Source organism: Rhinoderma darwinii, chromosome 7 (assembly GCF_050947455.1).
Source record: "Rhinoderma darwinii isolate aRhiDar2 chromosome 7, aRhiDar2.hap1, whole genome shotgun sequence".
Taxonomy (NCBI): Eukaryota; Metazoa; Chordata; class Amphibia; order Anura; family Rhinodermatidae; genus Rhinoderma; species Rhinoderma darwinii.
The window spans coordinates 33655454-33673507 of record NC_134693.1 but is presented as its reverse complement, the minus strand read 5'-3'; the positions used below and the strand labels follow the sequence as shown (position 1 = coordinate 33673507).

Here is an 18054-nt window from a genome sequence, read left to right as displayed (position 1 = left end):
TTGTTGTTTTTTTTCCCTGTAGACTGTCCATTTATGCATTGGAATTGCTGCTTTTCTGTTGTGGATTTTCCCTATTGAATTTAATTGGAAGGTAAAACCTGCAACAAATAGATTTTTGCAGCGGAAAAGCTGTGAAAAAAACAAAAACTTTTTTTGGTCTAAAATGAATAAACAGGTTTATACTTACATTTATATAGCGACGCTTTCTTCTGTTCTCTGTGCAGCCTGGTCTCCTGGGATGACGTTTCATCCCATGTGACTGCTGCAGCCAATTACAGGCTGCGTCATCCCAGGAGGCTGGCCTGGACAAGAACAGAAGAAAGCGTCGCTACGACATCGGAGACCTGGGTAAATATAACCTGAAAAAATTCAGCAGCTGCCCATCCCAATAATTGCTGCTGCAGTTTTATAAAACCCGCATACACATTCATGCCTGTGTCTCAGGATCTGCATGGCTCAGACTTTTAGACACAAACACTTACTAAAAATAAACATTCGAGACGATTTCATCCATACAACGTATGCCGATGTCAACATTCACGTATCTCAACAAAGTCATCAAAACGGAATAGACCAAAATCCAAATGCCAATAAACATTTGACTCTGAGTTGACAAATGTATCTAATTGGACTCTGGGTAATTAAATATGCAACTTCTCATATTCTCAACCCTGCGGTAGAACAATGAATAGTAAACCCCCTTTCCCATTCCGAGCGCACATATCCGCTCTCATTAATGTCATTGGGAATACCATGCAGAAATATTCTGTGCACACTAATTTCATAATATCTTTTTATAGGGATTGGGGTTTGGTTTTTCTGTTCCAAAGCTCCAAATCCCCTGCTTCACTTCCCACAGCCTAAGAGTTCTATGATAGCCGCCACTGGGGGGAACTAGATGGGAGCTGTATAAAGCTCCACCTAGTGGCCGCTGCAGAGTCAGTATTGTATGATTTAACCCTCGGGCCTATAAAAGGCCATATTCTGAAATTAATCAGACCAGTATCCTGGAATTATTTAACCAATAAAATAGCTAATTTTTATTTAATAATATAATGTAGTTTTGATGCTAGGAATATGAAGACCATTTTGCTTTATCCCACCTGCTCATCTCTTACAGTCGAATCTGAATTTGATGACTACTCTGATGACAATTCTGATTACAGTAATAGTAGCAGAAGTATATCTCAAAACAACCAGCCATTCCATCTTTCTTCAGACAATACTTCTTCCAAAAGTAAGTACACTGCACATCCGGCCGTCATGTTACTCCTGTCCATCTCCTCTACTACTGTCTGTAGGTTAGCAAGAAGAGGGGGCAGAAGGAGTGGAGTGAAACTTGACTAAATGATCAGACTACACACAAGGTTTGTTTGTAGTCTGTAACCATGGAGAAAAATAGGTCTGCGTAGGAACTGTATACACAAAATGGTAGGGTTTCTTTTTTTAGAGCAAAACCATTTGCAGTTGCTATAGCTTGATTTTTATTTCAGATGTATTTTAGCACTGCATAATGGTTGCAGAAGTGTACATAGCCCAAAACGGGGTTGTGATACAAGCCCAAAGCCTGCAGATCCTCTCCTTATGTGTCCCCATGGCAACACTTCCATTCTGTTTCATATTTTCTAGGTCTATATACGAAGTTCTAATTTTTTTTTATTTTTTTTTGCGTCTATTTCATGTAGGTAGTGGAATATGGCAGCCTTCCCAGCCTAGACCGTCTGACGATTATACTCATGGTATGTATTGTTTAGTCACGTGAATTCTTAAAAACAATATAAATAGATGATAATATTCTTCTTTCAACTGCAGATGATGCAAAGCGTTTCCACTTTAGGTGTATATTGTTTTATCACGTGTGAATCTGTTGTAGCGCATTTATGAATAAACCACTGCTCAAACGACTATATTAGTAAGTTACCCACGTTGTTGCATTTCATTTCGCAGATGATTTAAAAGAAACAAGTCATCAATATGAAACGGGCACACGGATAGGTTAATATTTTTCTGTCTTTGTAAGATCTGTATCTGTGTCTCATAGCTCATGTAGTGTTATAATGTGCTGGTTTTATTAAGCATTAATTTTTTTCTGTAGGTAGTCCAACAAAACTGCCATTCCAGGCTAGGCAGCACAGGTATAATAAAGGTATGTGCATGTGGCTTTATATCATGTGTGAATTACACTAGACTGCATAAAATACAGTATTTGTGTTCTCAATTTATTAATGATGCATATTTGTCCGATGCTGAGGGATCTGCTCGAGGGAAGAGGGGCTGCCACTTACGGACAATTGCTGGCAAAAAAAGATATATGTACATACCTACCATGCCTAGAAAGTATACGTTTCCTATACTTCATCAGACCTTGCTGGTTTGGAATGTGCAAAGATTATTCTCCGAGGGAAGCTATGACCCTTCTGGAATAATAAGGATGTGGTGGAACTCTATCTCTTCTTGGTGGAGGTCTTTTATACCTATTGAGAGTTGGGTCTTTTCAAGATATTAAAGAGCAATTTCAGTTTGCCAACTCTGACTTCTTCCACAAACTACAATTAAAGGTGTTGTATGAGATTAGACAATAGGGTCTGCTTTTTTTTCCCCCCAGAAACAGCGCCACTCTTGTTTGTGGTCTATGCATTGTATTGCAGTTCAGCCCCTTTCACATTAATAGGTGCATTGTGATACTTAATTTCCCCTGCATCTACCTTACATGAGAAATGAGCAGTTGCCGGCCGCCTTTCTTAGCAATAATTGCTGATTTATGGGGAAAAAATCTCCCATGTGTGAAAAGAAAAATTTGCTACAATCGGAATTTAAAAATCGTTTCTGATCTTATCGATGTATCTTTTACAGGTGTGCGGTTATTTTATTATTCTTTGATCCTCTGCTGAACATCATCTTGTCCTGTCTAATGTTACTGTAATGCTTTTCTTTCTGCAGATGATAAAGATAAGACAAACTACTATAGAGAAGAAACCCGGAGAGGTTCGTATTCTTCTGCGGGACTGATACCCGTAGTAAATGTATACTCATGACTCATGTCACTTCTTATATATTCTAATTGTAGATAGTACAGAGATACGGCCTTCACAATCTAGTTCTAGTTGTGTGTTAAGTGAATACATAATGTAGCAAAACATTTACAAGTAAAGTCATATTGCATTTTTTTCTTACAAATGAAGAAACATTTCAGAATCAACAGAATCCAAAAGGTGTGAGAAGAGGTAGGTGTTTTCTTCTTCTGTATGGAATATATGTGCACCTGACACGGCTCCTGTGGTTCTTACTGTTTATCATTTCTTCCGATCTACTCACTTTTTTACAACGCTTTAGGCTCAGTTCATATAATATTAGAGCAATATGTCACGAGTATACCATGGAGTAAGGCTCCAACTCATGCCACTGTGTAGCCATATAATGGCATGAATTGGCCAAAATGCTAAAAAGAAACACTCTTTTCCCCTTTCGTTGGATGAATTGTGGCCTATGGCTACGGGAGCTTTCCAGTACATACTCTGAACGTGTTCACATAACGTGATGTGAACTGAGCCGTAACCTCAAGTATTACAAAAAACATCCCAGTGTAGGCAGCAGATCATGTATACTGATGCGATGCAGATATTTCACCATGGGAAATTATTTTTAAGAGGACCTGTCACCAGCAGCAGCTATTGTGATTCTCTTTAGTGATTCTATCATATGACCGTGTAAAATGAATGTTCTTGTAGACCTTCGGTTCAGGGTGAGGAGATTACTGATGTATAAGACTGTGTTATACTGACGGGGCCATTGTGTGTGTGTGTGTGTGTGTGTGTGTGTGTGTGTGTGTGTACATGGTTATATAATGAATTACAGGCATAGATCAACAGGTTTCTCCCAGAAAACACAGACATGGAGACTTTTAATCCAGTCTCTCCATCTCTATTACATCCTTACAACAATAGGCTGCAGCCTGTCACATGACACATCATGGCACGGGCTTATTTTAGACCGCTTGAGCTGGCCATACACTTGAGATTAGTGTATGAACGATCCGACCATCAACACGCCAGACTTAAAGAGGCTCTGTCACCAGATTATAAGTGCCCTGTCTCCTACATAATCTGATGGGCGCTGTAATGTAGAGAACAGCAGTGGTTTTTATTTTGAAAAACGATCATTTTTGAGCAAGTTATGAGCAATTTTAGATTTAGTTTCTTAATGCCCAACTGGGCGTGTTTTTACTTTTGACCAAGTGGGTGTTGTAAAGAAGTGTATGAGCCGACCAATCAGTGACCAATCAGTGTCCTGCACTTCTCATTGTTCCAGCCCAGCATGATCCACAGCACAGCGAGATTGTGCGGTGAAAGAAGCTGGGCTGGAACAATGAGAAGTGTATGACGCTGATTGGTCACTGATTGGTCGGCTCATACACTTCTTTACAACACCCACTTGGTCAAAAGTAAAAACACGCCCAGTTGGGCATTAAGAAACTAAATCTAAAATTGCTCATAACTTGCTCAAAAATGATCGTTTTTCAAAATAAAAACCACTGCTGTTACCTACATTACAGCACCGATCAGATTATGTAGGAGACAGGGCACTTATAATCTGGTGACAGAGCCTCTTTTAACTGGCAGACCAGGGACATATTTAAAGAAAAAAATGAAATTTTGCTTTTGCACAAAGTGGTGAATGATTGGCTGGCTGTATTTGGCCAATCATGCCATCTATGTGTATTTTCAGCTGATAACCGGCACAAAAAAATACCAACATGACCGATCACATGACATCAGTTCGCCATTGCAAATGTTCAAGTAAAATTATTTAAACGATGATCAACCAAAATGGTCAAAATCACCAATTTTGCGCTGATTTTCATCATTTGTATAGCCAGCTTTAGTCTAAACTCAGATGTTTACATTTGTTACACAGGGAAAAGACACAAAACTTCTGCCAGTATATCATCACTATGCAGTGACTTGTCCATAGTAACAAAGTAGCACAAAAAACAGACAACAGATTCACTTTAGGATGATTATAATGTTATCACGCCAGACTGCATAAAATAAATGTGTTCAAACTGCTCTGTGTGAACCTGGCCATTGATGAGAAATCTGCTGACCGCAGTGTGACAGAGAGCAAAAACCTTTAGAGTTAGGCCGGGTTCCCACAGGTCGGATATGCTGTGTAAAGCTAAGCTGCGTATCTGACCTAGAACCCACATCACGTTCTGTGTGGAATTTCTGCTGTGGAAAGCAGCACTAGACAAAAAAAAAGTGTTTATACTTGCCCCGGGCCGTAGTCATGGTGATGTGTCCCTCCGTAGTCATGCAGTCCGGCCTCCTGGGAGGACGCTGCAGCCCATGTGACTGCTGCAGCCTGTGATTGGCTGCAGCATTCACATGGGATGAAATTCCATCACCAGGAGGCCGGCCTGGAGGAAGAACAGAAGATAGCGTCGCTATGACAACGTCCGGATGGTAAGTATAAGCTTTTTTTTTGGTCAATTTAAAAATAATTTTTCAGCGGAATCGCAGCGTTTCCACTGCAAAAGTCGCAACACTAGTCTATTTGTTCCAGATTTTGCATCCACATTGGGTTCAATGGGGGAAACACGCAACGGAGAAACAACAAAAACGCAGCATAAATTGATATTCTGCAGATTTAAAATCCGCACCACAGGTCAATTTATGATCGTTTTTACGTTTTGTTTTTTTTGTTCCTCATTTTTAAATCTCTTTCACTTTGCTGCTACTGTAAATGCTGCGAAATTTCCACGCAAAATTCAGTTGAGGAAATTCTGCAAGCGTTTATGCTACGTGGGAACCCAGCCTTATGATCACATTATGTTGTTGGTCACTATCACTAGAATCCTAGTAAAGTCCAAGCAGTTTCATAGCTATAGGGGTCACAGTTGTGACTGGGCCCCAAAACCACAGGCCCCCTCTTCAAGGACCACGTCCTACAGTAACAATCTACTACTCCCTCACTCAGGACATCCTGCTGTTCACAGAAATGGGTTGGCGCAAAGCGCAGGGCGGACTAACTTTTGGGCATTGAAAGACTGCCCATAGGTCCAAAGTAATAGGGGACACACAACCTTTCCAGTTTAAGTGCAAAGCCTGCTCTTTAAATGTAACACTTGTGCCTTATGTAGTTGACAGTGGAGCGTATCATGGTCCGCTCCTCTGTACTAATCAGCAGACCCACTGTGCCAGCCACCGGCAACAAAGACGTGTAGTGTTGGCTAGGTATAGTGATAATAGGCTGTTTTCACATCACGTTTTGGAGATCTTCTATTCCAAATGTTTCCTATGGGAATGTTTACAAATGTGATGTACAATTCAGAGGGTACATGTGCCAACTAAGGCTTCATTCACATCTGCGTTGGGACTCTGTTCATGGGTTCCGTCCGAGCTTTCCGTCAGGGAAACCCATGAATGAATAGCGCAGTCGACTACGGTATTAATTCTGTCAAAACTACGAAACCCTTACACAACGGTGACAAACGGACACCATTTGCACCGGATCCGTAAACATTGACATCAATGGTGATGCAAACGGAAACCTATGGTTTCCGTTTGTTTCAGTTTGGATTCCGTTCATAGGTTCTCCTGATGGAAATAAAAATAATAAACTATAACGAAACGGAGACTATGGCGCTCAAATAGTTATAAAAGTATACATTTTTATTAGATCCAGAAATATAAAAACACATATCTTAATATAAAATTCAGAGATGACTAACCACAGTGTGGTAGTGGACACCAAATAGCAGCAATTCATACATAAAGGTATAAAATCCTGTATATATCACAGCATGGGTACAAAAGAGGAGGTTTTAAATGTAATGTAAATATCATTTGGTAAACTACAATCGTGTATAGTTAAAATATATAGTTATCATATAGAGTTACATAATAGTAACTTACCCATGAAAAATAGAGATGGCTGCCTGACGTCACACCCCGACGCGCGTTTCGGCTCCAGGCCTTCGTCTATTGAGGTATATGTTTTTTTTATATTTTTGGATCTAATAAAAATGTATACTTTTATAATTATTGGAGTGTCATAGTCTCTGTTTCGTTATAGGTTATTATTCTCTATTTTGAGCTAAATGACATTATTTGTTGTTTTTGTCTAATGTTAGGTATTTATATACCTCCCCCTACATATTGGTTACAAATAAGGTATTGCTCTCGGAATGGTAGAGGGGGTCTTTTGGTTGATCTCTGCTTTTAGGTTTAGCATACTTCTCCCCTGATGGAAATGTCTGACGGAGCCCCGAGGCAGATGTGAACGAAGCCTAAATCCGACATTAGAGTGACATATATATTTAACCATTCCAAGAGGAATGAGGACCCTGCTCGCAAGAGCTTACAATCTACAAGATTTAATTATAGTATGCAATATTATTTGTTTGTGGTATTTTTTTTAGTAATAGATAATGATACTATTTGGGTCTTGTGTAATGGGATTATTTGAGCAATGAATGGTGATCTTTATCTATGTAGGGCGGTATTATCTGGGTATATTATAACTGCATTATTTGAGCAATATATAGGGGTATTGTTTATGCAATATATAGCTGGATTTTTTGAACAATATAAGTGAAGGATCTATGGGGGGTTGGGATGCAGCGGAGGGGGGCCTAAACTGAACTGTTGCACCAGGGCCCATGAATCTAACTACACCGCTGAGCCTTAGGGGTTTTACACAGGACGATTATCGGGCAGATGACCATTAATATAATACTCGTTGACGATAATTGTCCTGTGTAAACAGGGGAATGATCAGCAGATAAACGAGCAAACGCTCGATCATCTGCTGGTCATATAGTTTTAAAAAAGTAAAAGATTATCGTTGTCTGTAGCACATCTCACTGTGTAGACAGCGAGACACGCTGCCGACATGATGATGTATGGGGATGAGCAATTGGAGTAACGACCACTCGTCCCCATCCATAGCTCCGTGTGAAAGGAGCAAGCGCTCGCTGCGTCGGCCGGCATAAAAGGGCCTTTAGCTTCAAAGGTGAAATGGTAGTAGCATTATGCTACTGAGATTGGTAGAAATTGCCTACTATGGAACATATTTGTGGTATAATAGCTTAAAGGGGGGTTTTCATAATGATCATTGAACACCTATCTGACCACTAGGACCCCCACCGATCCTGAAATTACTTGTGCGCTATCTCCGTCATTGCCATAAAAAGAGAATCGAGCAGTGGACAAGCATGTACAGTCTTGCTCCATTCACATAGGGTACACTGGTAGGGGTCCTTAGCAGTCGGACCCCCACCAATCAGACATTTATCATGTATTCTGCGATGCACAGGAAAGTGGAGTAATTGCTCATGGAAACCAGTTAGGTTGCTGCGTTCATATTCCAAAGGGCTTCTGAAAAATGAAAGGTGGAATCTCATTGGTTGTTATGGGGAACTGCTCCACTTTTCGATTGCACTAATTTTGATAAATCTCCGCTATAGTCCTATCCTCTCATGTTAACCAATTGCCTTTTGTTCTGTAGATGAATTTAATAAAACATCCTGCCATAAAGAAGAGAGAGGATCATGGAGTACAAATTGTATGTATAGATGTAATATATTGTATGTTTATCCAGCACCTGTGTTTGTTTTAATCTGTCCTGCTTGAGTTCTGATTTTTGGATCCATTTTTAAAAGGGTTTTTTAGGCTTACATTTTTTTTAATGAAGGTTTTCCTCTTTTTCTAAATCCCGAATCCCCCCCACACACACATATGGTTCCACGGTATTACATCAGTCTCGGTATTAAACCGATAGCGTGACCCTTGACACGAGGCTGCCTTTGTCTGTCACATGTTGGAATAACGCATCATCGGCGCAGTGTTGTAAATAAAGGCCGGTAGGGGCCATGGAACCGAGAACTGTAGATCAGTACAGTGGTTTCAAGTTCTAATGGTCGTCCCGAAACCAAATAATATTGTAAGTTGAAAATGTTGTAACTTGAGACCATAACGCTATGAAAAACTGGTAATTGGTTCCAAAGCGCACAAAATGTCAACCAAAAATATGGGGAAAAAGACAAACAAATAACTAATACAGATAAAGCAAGTCCTCACATATAAAGGTCAGAAAGAGCTGCTGGAGGATGTAAATTACGGTCTATGAGGAGGACGGGAGCTTCTTCAGGGTCGTATACAGTGCACCTAAAAAATAAAATGGAGCCGCCATCACCTGGTGTCTAAAGAAGTGTATTGCAGGTATCTTACCAGTAAAATGCCCATGGTGAGCGGTGGGATCTTCCAGTCAATTACTTGCGCTGCTGATCCAGGCTGTCTGTGGCATTGTGTGTTGAACGTGGTTTCCAGCTACAATAACCCAGGAAAGACCATTGTATGTTGAAAATGTTGTAACCTGTAACTTGAGAGAGCACTGTATTTATTTTAAGTTATTAAAACCTCTTTAAATACAGATAAATAGATTTAACATTCATTTATTTTATCCTATGTAAATCCTTTCAATTGTTACCCAGTAAAACACTGACTTACACAGAACCCTTTCTTTATATATATATTTCACAGATGAAGGACAAAATTCACTCCCCCATAACCATCAACCACAACCAAAAGGTAGATTTTTTTTGTGTGTGTGATATAAATGTCTCCTACTCCTGTGTAAAACAAGCTGACAACCCCTTTAATTATTTACTCCACTATATATGGGGGGGGGGGGGGGGCTGTCAATGTTAATTCTTCTTTTATCTATATCCAATTTTACTTTTGAACATATGAAGTGTTGTCAATGTTGAATATTCAGCATTCACTTGTTCTATAAGAGCCTTACAGAGCAATATCTAATTTTAGTTTTTACATTACTTAGTAGATTTTGTTAATATATCATGACTGAGTCATTGATCGCTTCTTTTGGAGCACGAAGTGGGAAAATCTTTGCAAAAAATGAAAGGGAAGATCATAGATGATCTTACTTGCCTCTATCCTCCAGGTGATGAAAGAAATAAGAATACATAAAATAAAAATCAAGATCCAGAAAGACGGTTTTAGTTCTTTGTGTGTATTATAAGTATCTTGTCTCATAGCTGCTGTCTCTTTTTACTTCTTTCCTATATATTTCTTATATATGAAGTTCTCTATTTATCTGCAGAGACTACAAAGTTACCGCCGGCACAGACTAGATCAGGTTTCGGCTTTTCTGATGGTATGTGAGTCCTTTTAAGATTAACGACGAGCGATGGATATATCCGTCGGTAGCAGGTGTTAGTTCCCGCATAGTGACGGATATATCCGTCGCTCTGATCGTGTGGGTACTGCCAGTGTACCCACGGGATCAGCAGCAGGAGCACGGCTGTTCTATACAGGCTGGCTCCTTCCGGAATCAAAGCGCGCTCCGATTACAGCAGTTTAACCGAAAAGTGACAGCGACATCTAATGTGTTTGACAGAGGGAGGGAGCTCCCTCTGTCACCCCATCGGCACCCCCGCAACGAAATCTCTGGGCGCTGTTGGGTTTTCATGGCATCCGGGGGCCTAACAAAGGCTCCAAGGTCTGCCTTCAGCATCTGCCTATTAGCCCATGCCAGAGGCGTGGCCTAATTGATTGCCTGTCAGTTTTGCATTGACAGGCAATAATGCTCTGGTATACAAAGTATACCAAAGCATTATATAAGCGTCCAGCAGATCGCATGGTGAAGCCCCCTAGTGGGACAAAAAAAATAAATGTAAAACCGTTAAATAAAGTTTATGAAAAAAAAAAAAAAGATTACCGTAAAAATAAAATCCACTTTTTTTCCCCAAAAACTAGTTTTATTTAGTAAAAGTGTAAAAAAAAAAGATGTTTTTTTTTTTTTCTCCGATCCCCACCATAAAAAATAAAATAAAAGTTAATCAGTAAGTCCCATGTCCCCCAAAATACTAGCACTGAAAACTACACCTTGTCCCGCAAAAAACAAGCCCACGTATGGCTACATCGACGGGAAAAAAAAGTTACGGCTCTTCAAATGCGGTGATGCAAAAACAGTCATTTTTTGTTTTTTAAAAGGGTTTTTGTTTTGCAAACGTAGGAAAACATAAAAATCACTACATATTCGGTATCCCCATAATCATGCCGACCCATAGAATAAAGGTAACATGTTATTTATGCCGCATAGTGAACGGCGTGAATTTATAACGTAAAAAACAATGCTGGAATAGCTGCTTATTTTCAATTCTTTCCTAAAATAAAGTTAATAAAAGCTAATCAATATATTATATGCACCCAAAAATGATGCAATTGAAAAATACAACTCGTCCTGCAAAAAAACAAGCCCTTGTACAGCTATATCGACGGAACAAAAAAAAAATATTAAGACTCTTAGAATGCAACAGTGAAAAAACAAAAAATTATCTTTGTCATTAAGGGGTTAATAATATTGCATCACATTTAGTGATAAAACACTGCTCTAGCAAAAACTGTTGTGTATAGAAAAATATCTCACACTGTTGTCTTCCGTGTCACAGATGAAGATGAGGCAACTCGCCGTTCGCAAACAAGAGGTACATGGAGAGGGTCCCATTTTTGTGTGTGTAATATATGTATATCTATCTCATTGCTCCTATGTGTGTTCCTGTATGCAGAGTTCAGTCCGTTACATCTTTACCTGTGTAATGTGAAGCCGACCATAGACTTAAAGGCTACATGTCCACCTTTGAACTCCTTTAAAGAAGAAAAAGTCTTAAGTGGCTGGCCTACACAATAGCAGAAATCACTCCACCACCTGTGTACAAAAGGATTCAGGCGGTGTGACTGAGCCACTGGGTATATATGTCCACCGGCACTAAACATATTAGAGGGAATCAAAACACCCGTGGTGTCATAACAAGTATGTGACAGCAGTATCTAGGCCAGTGCAAAATTAGGATTAATAGGACCACTGCACAGTATAGACCTGGAGTCGTACAGTGGCCAAGACACCTGAACCGCCCATTGTGTCAAGCCGTCAAAGGTGCACTTTAAGAGATTTTCATTTGAACTCATCCATGTTTTTGGGGGACACAGGTGACCATGGGTATTTACTGCTGCCACTAGGAGGCAAACACTAAGTAAAAAAAAAAAGTGTTCGCTCCTCCTACCGGGCAGACACTGAGCTAACCAGTTTTAGCTTAGTGCGGCAGGGGGACTTCTCTTCTGGGGGTGCTGATCCCTTCAGTGCCCGGATCGGCACTTTCACATCTACGGAGCCCTGTTCTGGCGAGCACCACTAATTTAAGCCCCGGCTTTAGGCCCAGCTAGGTCATTCTTCTCACTTCTAGAATTGGGAGTGCCTTGCGGACCAGGGCCATGTAGCGTGCCGTTTGCTCCCTCCTCACTGCATCAGATGTGTCTACTCCACTCCTGATTTCAGCTTTGGGTAGGCTAAGCCCTTTGTAGTTCTCCCCTCCAGACCCCACAAAAGTGCAACCTCAGCCCATCCTTACTATCCCTCGGTTTCCTGTACTTCAAGCACGTACTGATGTCTTCTACCAGGATGTGGATTGCTCCAAAGGTGAGGCCTGTGAGTGGCATCTAAACTGTCACCCATGGTTGACAGGCTCGTGGTGGCTTTCTAGGATTCGTAACAATTAAAAGATTCTGAGGAAACATTTTTCCTCTCTTTTGTTTGTTCTATTTCCTTTTACAAGGGCCTGGATCGAGATATCGGCCTGATCTCTCTCAAGGGTCAGGTGTCGGCCCTTTCTATTTTATTACATTGGCCGTTGGCAGCAGAGTCCACTGTCTGTACCTTTCTTCAAGGGATGGTCCACACGATGCTCCCCTATCATCAGACTGTCTCCCTTGGAACTCAATCTTGTCCTTGACGTGTTGCAGTCCTCCATTTGTGCCACTGAATTACATTGTCCTTCACCTCTTCTCTTGGACCGTATCCTTAGTGGCAATTTCCTCCCCTCGGTGTTTGTCTGAACTGGTAGCCCTCTCTTGTGGATCCCCGTTTCTGGAGTTCCATCAGGATAAGGTGATTCTCCATCCTGTTCCTTCCTTCCTTACCAAGTGGTTTTGGCTTTTCATATTAGTGAAGACATTGCTCTTCCTTCTGCACCCCCACTTTCCATCCTAGAGAGCGTTACTTGGATGTCGTCCATGCATCGCAAATTTATCTTATGCAGGCTTCTTCTATTCGCTGCTAAGATTTTCTTTTTGCCGTTTTGGAGGGTCCTGGGCAATGTCTGGCAGCATCGAAGGCCACCATAGCCCACTGGATTCAGTCCGCCATTGTGGAGACATATTGGCTGAAGGTCAAGTAGGCTCCCTTCTATGTGATGGCCCACTCCACCAGAGAGGAGGATGCCGTCAGGGCAGTTTAACATAGAGCCTCAGCTCTACAAGTGTGCAAGGCCGGTACCTAGTCAGACGCTTTTTAAAATTCGACAGGGTGCATACCTTTTGCTTCTTCTGATGCCTCTCGGGTGCAGGTGTCATTGCACTAGAATGCACTAAGTTTTTGTTTTTTACTTTCCAACACCAGGGTCCTGGTTTAGGATGTCCCAAAGTCATCTGCATCCCCTAAGGATGCGGACAAAAAAAAAACCACTGTAAAATCCCTTTCTCATCACGTTCATTGGGGGACACTTTTCCTGCCCAATGTTTTTAGGTGTGTTTCTCCTCTGGTTCTCATATGGTTTACAGTTATTGTTATTAGTTTCTCTGCTTATCCTACTGCTTGTGCACAGATTGGTTAGCTCAGTGTCTGTGGTATAGCCTGGAAGAAGCAGCATATATCCAAGGTCAACTGTGTCCCCCCCAATGAACTGTGTCCCCCTTAAGGTCCTCTTGCATGGCATGTCCTGTGCCGTGTAAACGAGCGCCGAACAACGAGACATTTCGTTGACTGGCGCTTGTTTGCTCCTTTCACAAGGAGCTAGTATGGGACGAGCGCTTGTTTCTCCGATCGCTCGTCCCCATTTGTATCATGTCAGCAGCGTGTCTCGCTGTTTATACAGGGAGATGTGCTGCCAGCAACGATAATATTTTTCATTTTCAAAACTATACGATCAACAGATGATTGAGCGTTTGCTCGTTCATCTGCTGATCACTGCCCTGTTTACACAGGGAAATTATCGGCAACTAGCGTTCTCTGAACGAGCATTTGCCCGATCGTTGGCCCGTGTAAAAGGGCCTTTAGTGACCAGCCTATTTTAGGTGTTAATGACCAAGCTTGTCGTTTTTCCATCATCGCATTCAAGGAGCTTTTTTTAATTTTTTTTATTATTATTGTCGTCGACATAGCTGTATGAGGACTTGTTTTTAATGGTACAAGTTGTATTTTTAATGGAACCGTTTTAGGGTACATATAATCTATTGATTTTTAACATTTATTTACTATTTTTGAGGGCATAAATAACATAACTTTATTCAGCAGGCCGTTACAATTATGGCGATACCAAATTTCTATATTTAGTTTTGTTTTTTTTGTTTGTTTTTTTTACTACTACTTTTGTATTTGTGTCGCCATGTTTTAAGAGCCATACATTTTGTATTTTTCCACCGATATAGCTGTATGCGGGTTTATTTTTTGCGAGACGACTTGTAGTTTTTATTGGTACCATTTTGGGGTACATACGTTTTTTTTATTGCTTTTTAATCCCATTTTATGGAAGGCAGGATGAACCGAAAACAGCAATTTTGGCATTATGCTTTTTATTAAAAAATGTTATGGCGTTAATCATTCAGATTAAATAATATAATAGTTTTATAGTTCGGGTCGTTACAGACGCGGCAATACCAATGATGTGTCGTTTTTTTACCATTTTTGTTTTTAGTTTTTTCATAATAAAGCACTTCGTAGAAAAAGTGGGTTTTTCATTTATTTTTATTTTTTTACATGGCATTTCTAATTTATTTATTAACTTTGTTAAACTATTTTTTACTTGTTACGAATCCAATCTATTGTAATAAGTGACCAGTTATAAATAACCTAAACAACAATAAAGCATCATTAATGAAAACTGGTTATACATAAAAATATACATCATAATCTGACAAACTGTTAAATGTGAATGGTTGTCGTCTGATTTCCTATTAGACTACATTACTAGTACAATGAATTTTGCATTTAAAAGCGCTCCTAGAACCAAAGTAGGAATGTGAGTGCACATCCTATGCTCGGAATGGGTTTTTGAGTTGCGTTTTTAGACTTGAAATTTTAATTGGTGGTTTATCAACATTGAGACGTGTAAACCCCCTATATTAATCATTTTTATATATACGTTTCTATGACCGTCCAAAAATCCAGACTATTTAATAATCCATTCCCTATCAGGTCTCATTAATTAATACATTAGCATAAGTTTACTGTATTTCCCTCTTCATCCTCTTTTATCATTTGTGTTGTGTCTCAGTATCCTACGATCCCAAACTTGTTAAAGTACAAAGGATGAACAATCCAGAAAAAAGCGATAAACACAAAGGTATTATTATTCTGTGTGTAATTTTTATTGTGCTTGGTATGTGTGTATACAGAGATATAGATAAAGTGAAATTCCTATAATACGGCATCTGATATTCCAGAACGTGTGATAATCTGGCTCTTGTTTCCAGTACAGAACCGCAATATAATGTTGAATTTCACAAAACCAGAAGCTGAAGAGATCCTAATATGGAAGTTCTTTGATACTTTATTTTAGCCTTTCTTCCTCAAAATTTCTCTTGCTTTACACTTACATGTGGGTTTTATACACTTTTTCTAATTATCATTTGATAATCCGGCACCCATCTGGTCCCATTGATACTGGATTAAAGGAATTTCATGGGGTGTGTAGGGATATATTTGGTAGAACCTATTAAGGTTTTACATTAATAATCATCTTTGCTCTATGGTAAAAAAAAAAAAAACAATTCGGACTAGGGAAAATATGTTGGAAAAATCACTTTAAAGAGTAGAGACATATCAGAAGTTTTGATCAGTGGGATCCGGGTGCTGAGACCCCCACCGTCACTGAAACGACTTGAATCAACGCACCCCGTTGACCTAAAGATGGCTCGCATAGACTGTCTATCAAGCAGCGCCGATCACCGCCGAAGGTGCAGGGCGCTCAGCTGAGCACTTCTGCATCTTCGTTTCAGCAGCCCGTTAAAGTGAATAGAGCGGCGGTTGAGCATGTGCAGTCCTTCTCCATTTACAATGGGCAGTCTGGATCCCCGTTATCGGGTTCAGTGGGAGTGGCGGATATATTGCTGTATAACGGAGTAGATTTGCCTTTCAAAGTGCTAGGAAAAGTTTGGAGAAGCCATATAGGTAACTTACCCAGCCTTCCCGAAAACATATCCAGAGAAATTACTGACTTTTTCCTAAAAATATGTTGATGAAAGATACCAGAAAAAATAGTTTACACCATTATAATCAAAGCATCTATGTGGTGATCTGGATTTAATAACTTTTTTGTTTTTTCCTCCCCAGGAACATGCAGCAGATATTTAATTCTGCCCCTCGTAGTCCTGCTTGCTGGCTTGGTGGCTGTCGTTTACATGTCGCCACTACCAGTCTTTAAGTTGACCGGTCAGTTTATGTTTGATGAACCACAAATGAAGAAGGATCTCAAGGATGACTTTGAAAAGCTTACCAGCATTTTTACTGACCAATCTCCGCTGATGTTGAATCGAAGTAGACGCATTATGGAGCTCCACCTGAAAAAAGGGCAGGAGAATACGGAACCGGTTATAATTCTACTCACAGGTGCACTGGATGCTGAACAAACGCTGCTTTGTCTTGGCACCCAGCTAGCCGATATCTATTCCTCCGCCTTTAGTGGCAGCTCCACATTGATATCCGGATCAGATTTGGCATCTAAGGGCAGTGAGGAGGTTAAAGAATACATTGATGATCATCTAAGTGCAGGTTTCCAAGCCACAACCCGGGCAGCGGTGCTGCATCGCTTAGAACTACTGCCTGCTGGGTCACTGCTCATCCTCTACAAATATTGTGACCACGAATCGGCCGTGTTCAAGAATGTGATGCTGCTGCTCACCGCACTCCTGGATGACGCAACGCTGGCAAAGGACATTCCTCTTAAAGATCTGGAAGAGAAAGTGAGGTCGTTTTTAATAGAAAAATTAATTGACTCAAACAACGGGGCCTCCCATGATGGGATGGATAAGGACAAGTTTAGCGGAGTCTGGAGTCGCATATCACATGTAGTTCTTCCTGTTTTTCCAGAAAAAAACATGGAGAAATGTGTGAAAAAAACGGAACTAAAGCATGAAGTCCATGAGCCCAAAGAAGGGAATAGCATTTGATATCATGCCTGAATGTATGGCCATTGTTGCCACCAACTCCTGTGGATGAAAAAAATTTCATTTAGGTCGGAATCCGCGTTGTCTAAGCGACATCGTGCTATGGTGATGAGATTATATTGGCCTTCAGGATATTACAGATCAACGCCATTAAAAAAAAATAAAAAACCGAAGATTCGAATACTTCACAGACTAGACAAATGAGAACGATTAAAAATTTTTGCCGACCCCCCCCCCCCCTGCTTACTTACTTAGAATCTGTTACTCCTATTTTTTCTTTCTTCTGTTCCCTTTTCTCTTCTGATCCCTACCCCTCTTCCCATTCCCTACAGCACTTCTGCTTGCAATGCGCCAAGTGAATTTATAGCTTTGCAGGTACACTCCTTCCCGCAGACGTAATGTTGCTTTATAATGCTCAAGCTACCATGGCGTGAGGGATCACTGGAACCTCTTATTCTAGCACCGTTTTATAAAGGTCTTTTCCCATGATATACATTGATGGCAACGCAGTCATGTCTGATTATTACGAGTCCGACATTGGGATGGCCATTGATGCCTACAACTAAGGGGCCACTACCACTTTTTTCTGAACTAGAGCTGAGGATTCAGAGGAATCTGATAAGTGGAGAAAGGCATTTTCTCTGTAAAGAAAGATATTAGTTTTGTTTTTTATCACAGCTTGTATTTATTTATGGGGAAAAAAACAACAGTTACTCTTTAAGGCTCCACTCCAGCTTTTGGCTATACAAAAAAAATGCAGCAAAAACTGCAATGTCTGAACTGGGCCTAAAGCAACTCCCCAGTTTTGGAGGAG

The 18054-nt window shown here is 40.4% G+C and overlaps 1 protein-coding gene across 4 annotated transcripts in view; it reads left to right on the top strand.

Moving 5' to 3' along the window:
* Positions 1-17729, top strand: part of LOC142657778 (uncharacterized) — a 28579-nt gene extending 10850 nt beyond the window's left edge. For 2 of the 4 annotated variants that reach the window (XM_075833144.1, XM_075833145.1), the window contains exons 7-18: positions 1121-1237; positions 1686-1739; positions 1948-1995; positions 2096-2146; positions 2941-2985; positions 3183-3224; positions 8509-8565; positions 9543-9590; positions 10123-10176; positions 11474-11509; positions 15350-15418; positions 16408-17729. In XM_075833144.1, the coding sequence (XP_075689259.1) occupies positions 1121-1237; positions 1686-1739; positions 1948-1995; positions 2096-2146; positions 2941-2985; positions 3183-3224; positions 8509-8565; positions 9543-9590; positions 10123-10176; positions 11474-11509; positions 15350-15418; positions 16408-17243 (1457 nt within the window). In that variant the 3' untranslated portion in view covers positions 17244-17729. The remainder of the gene's footprint in view (positions 1-1120; positions 1238-1685; positions 1740-1947; positions 1996-2095; positions 2147-2940; positions 2986-3182; positions 3225-8508; positions 8566-9542; positions 9591-10122; positions 10177-11473; positions 11510-15349; positions 15419-16407) is intronic. The other 2 variants (XM_075833147.1, XM_075833146.1) reach the window with 2 other exon arrangements.
* The last annotated feature ends 325 nt before the right edge of the window (positions 17730-18054 follow it).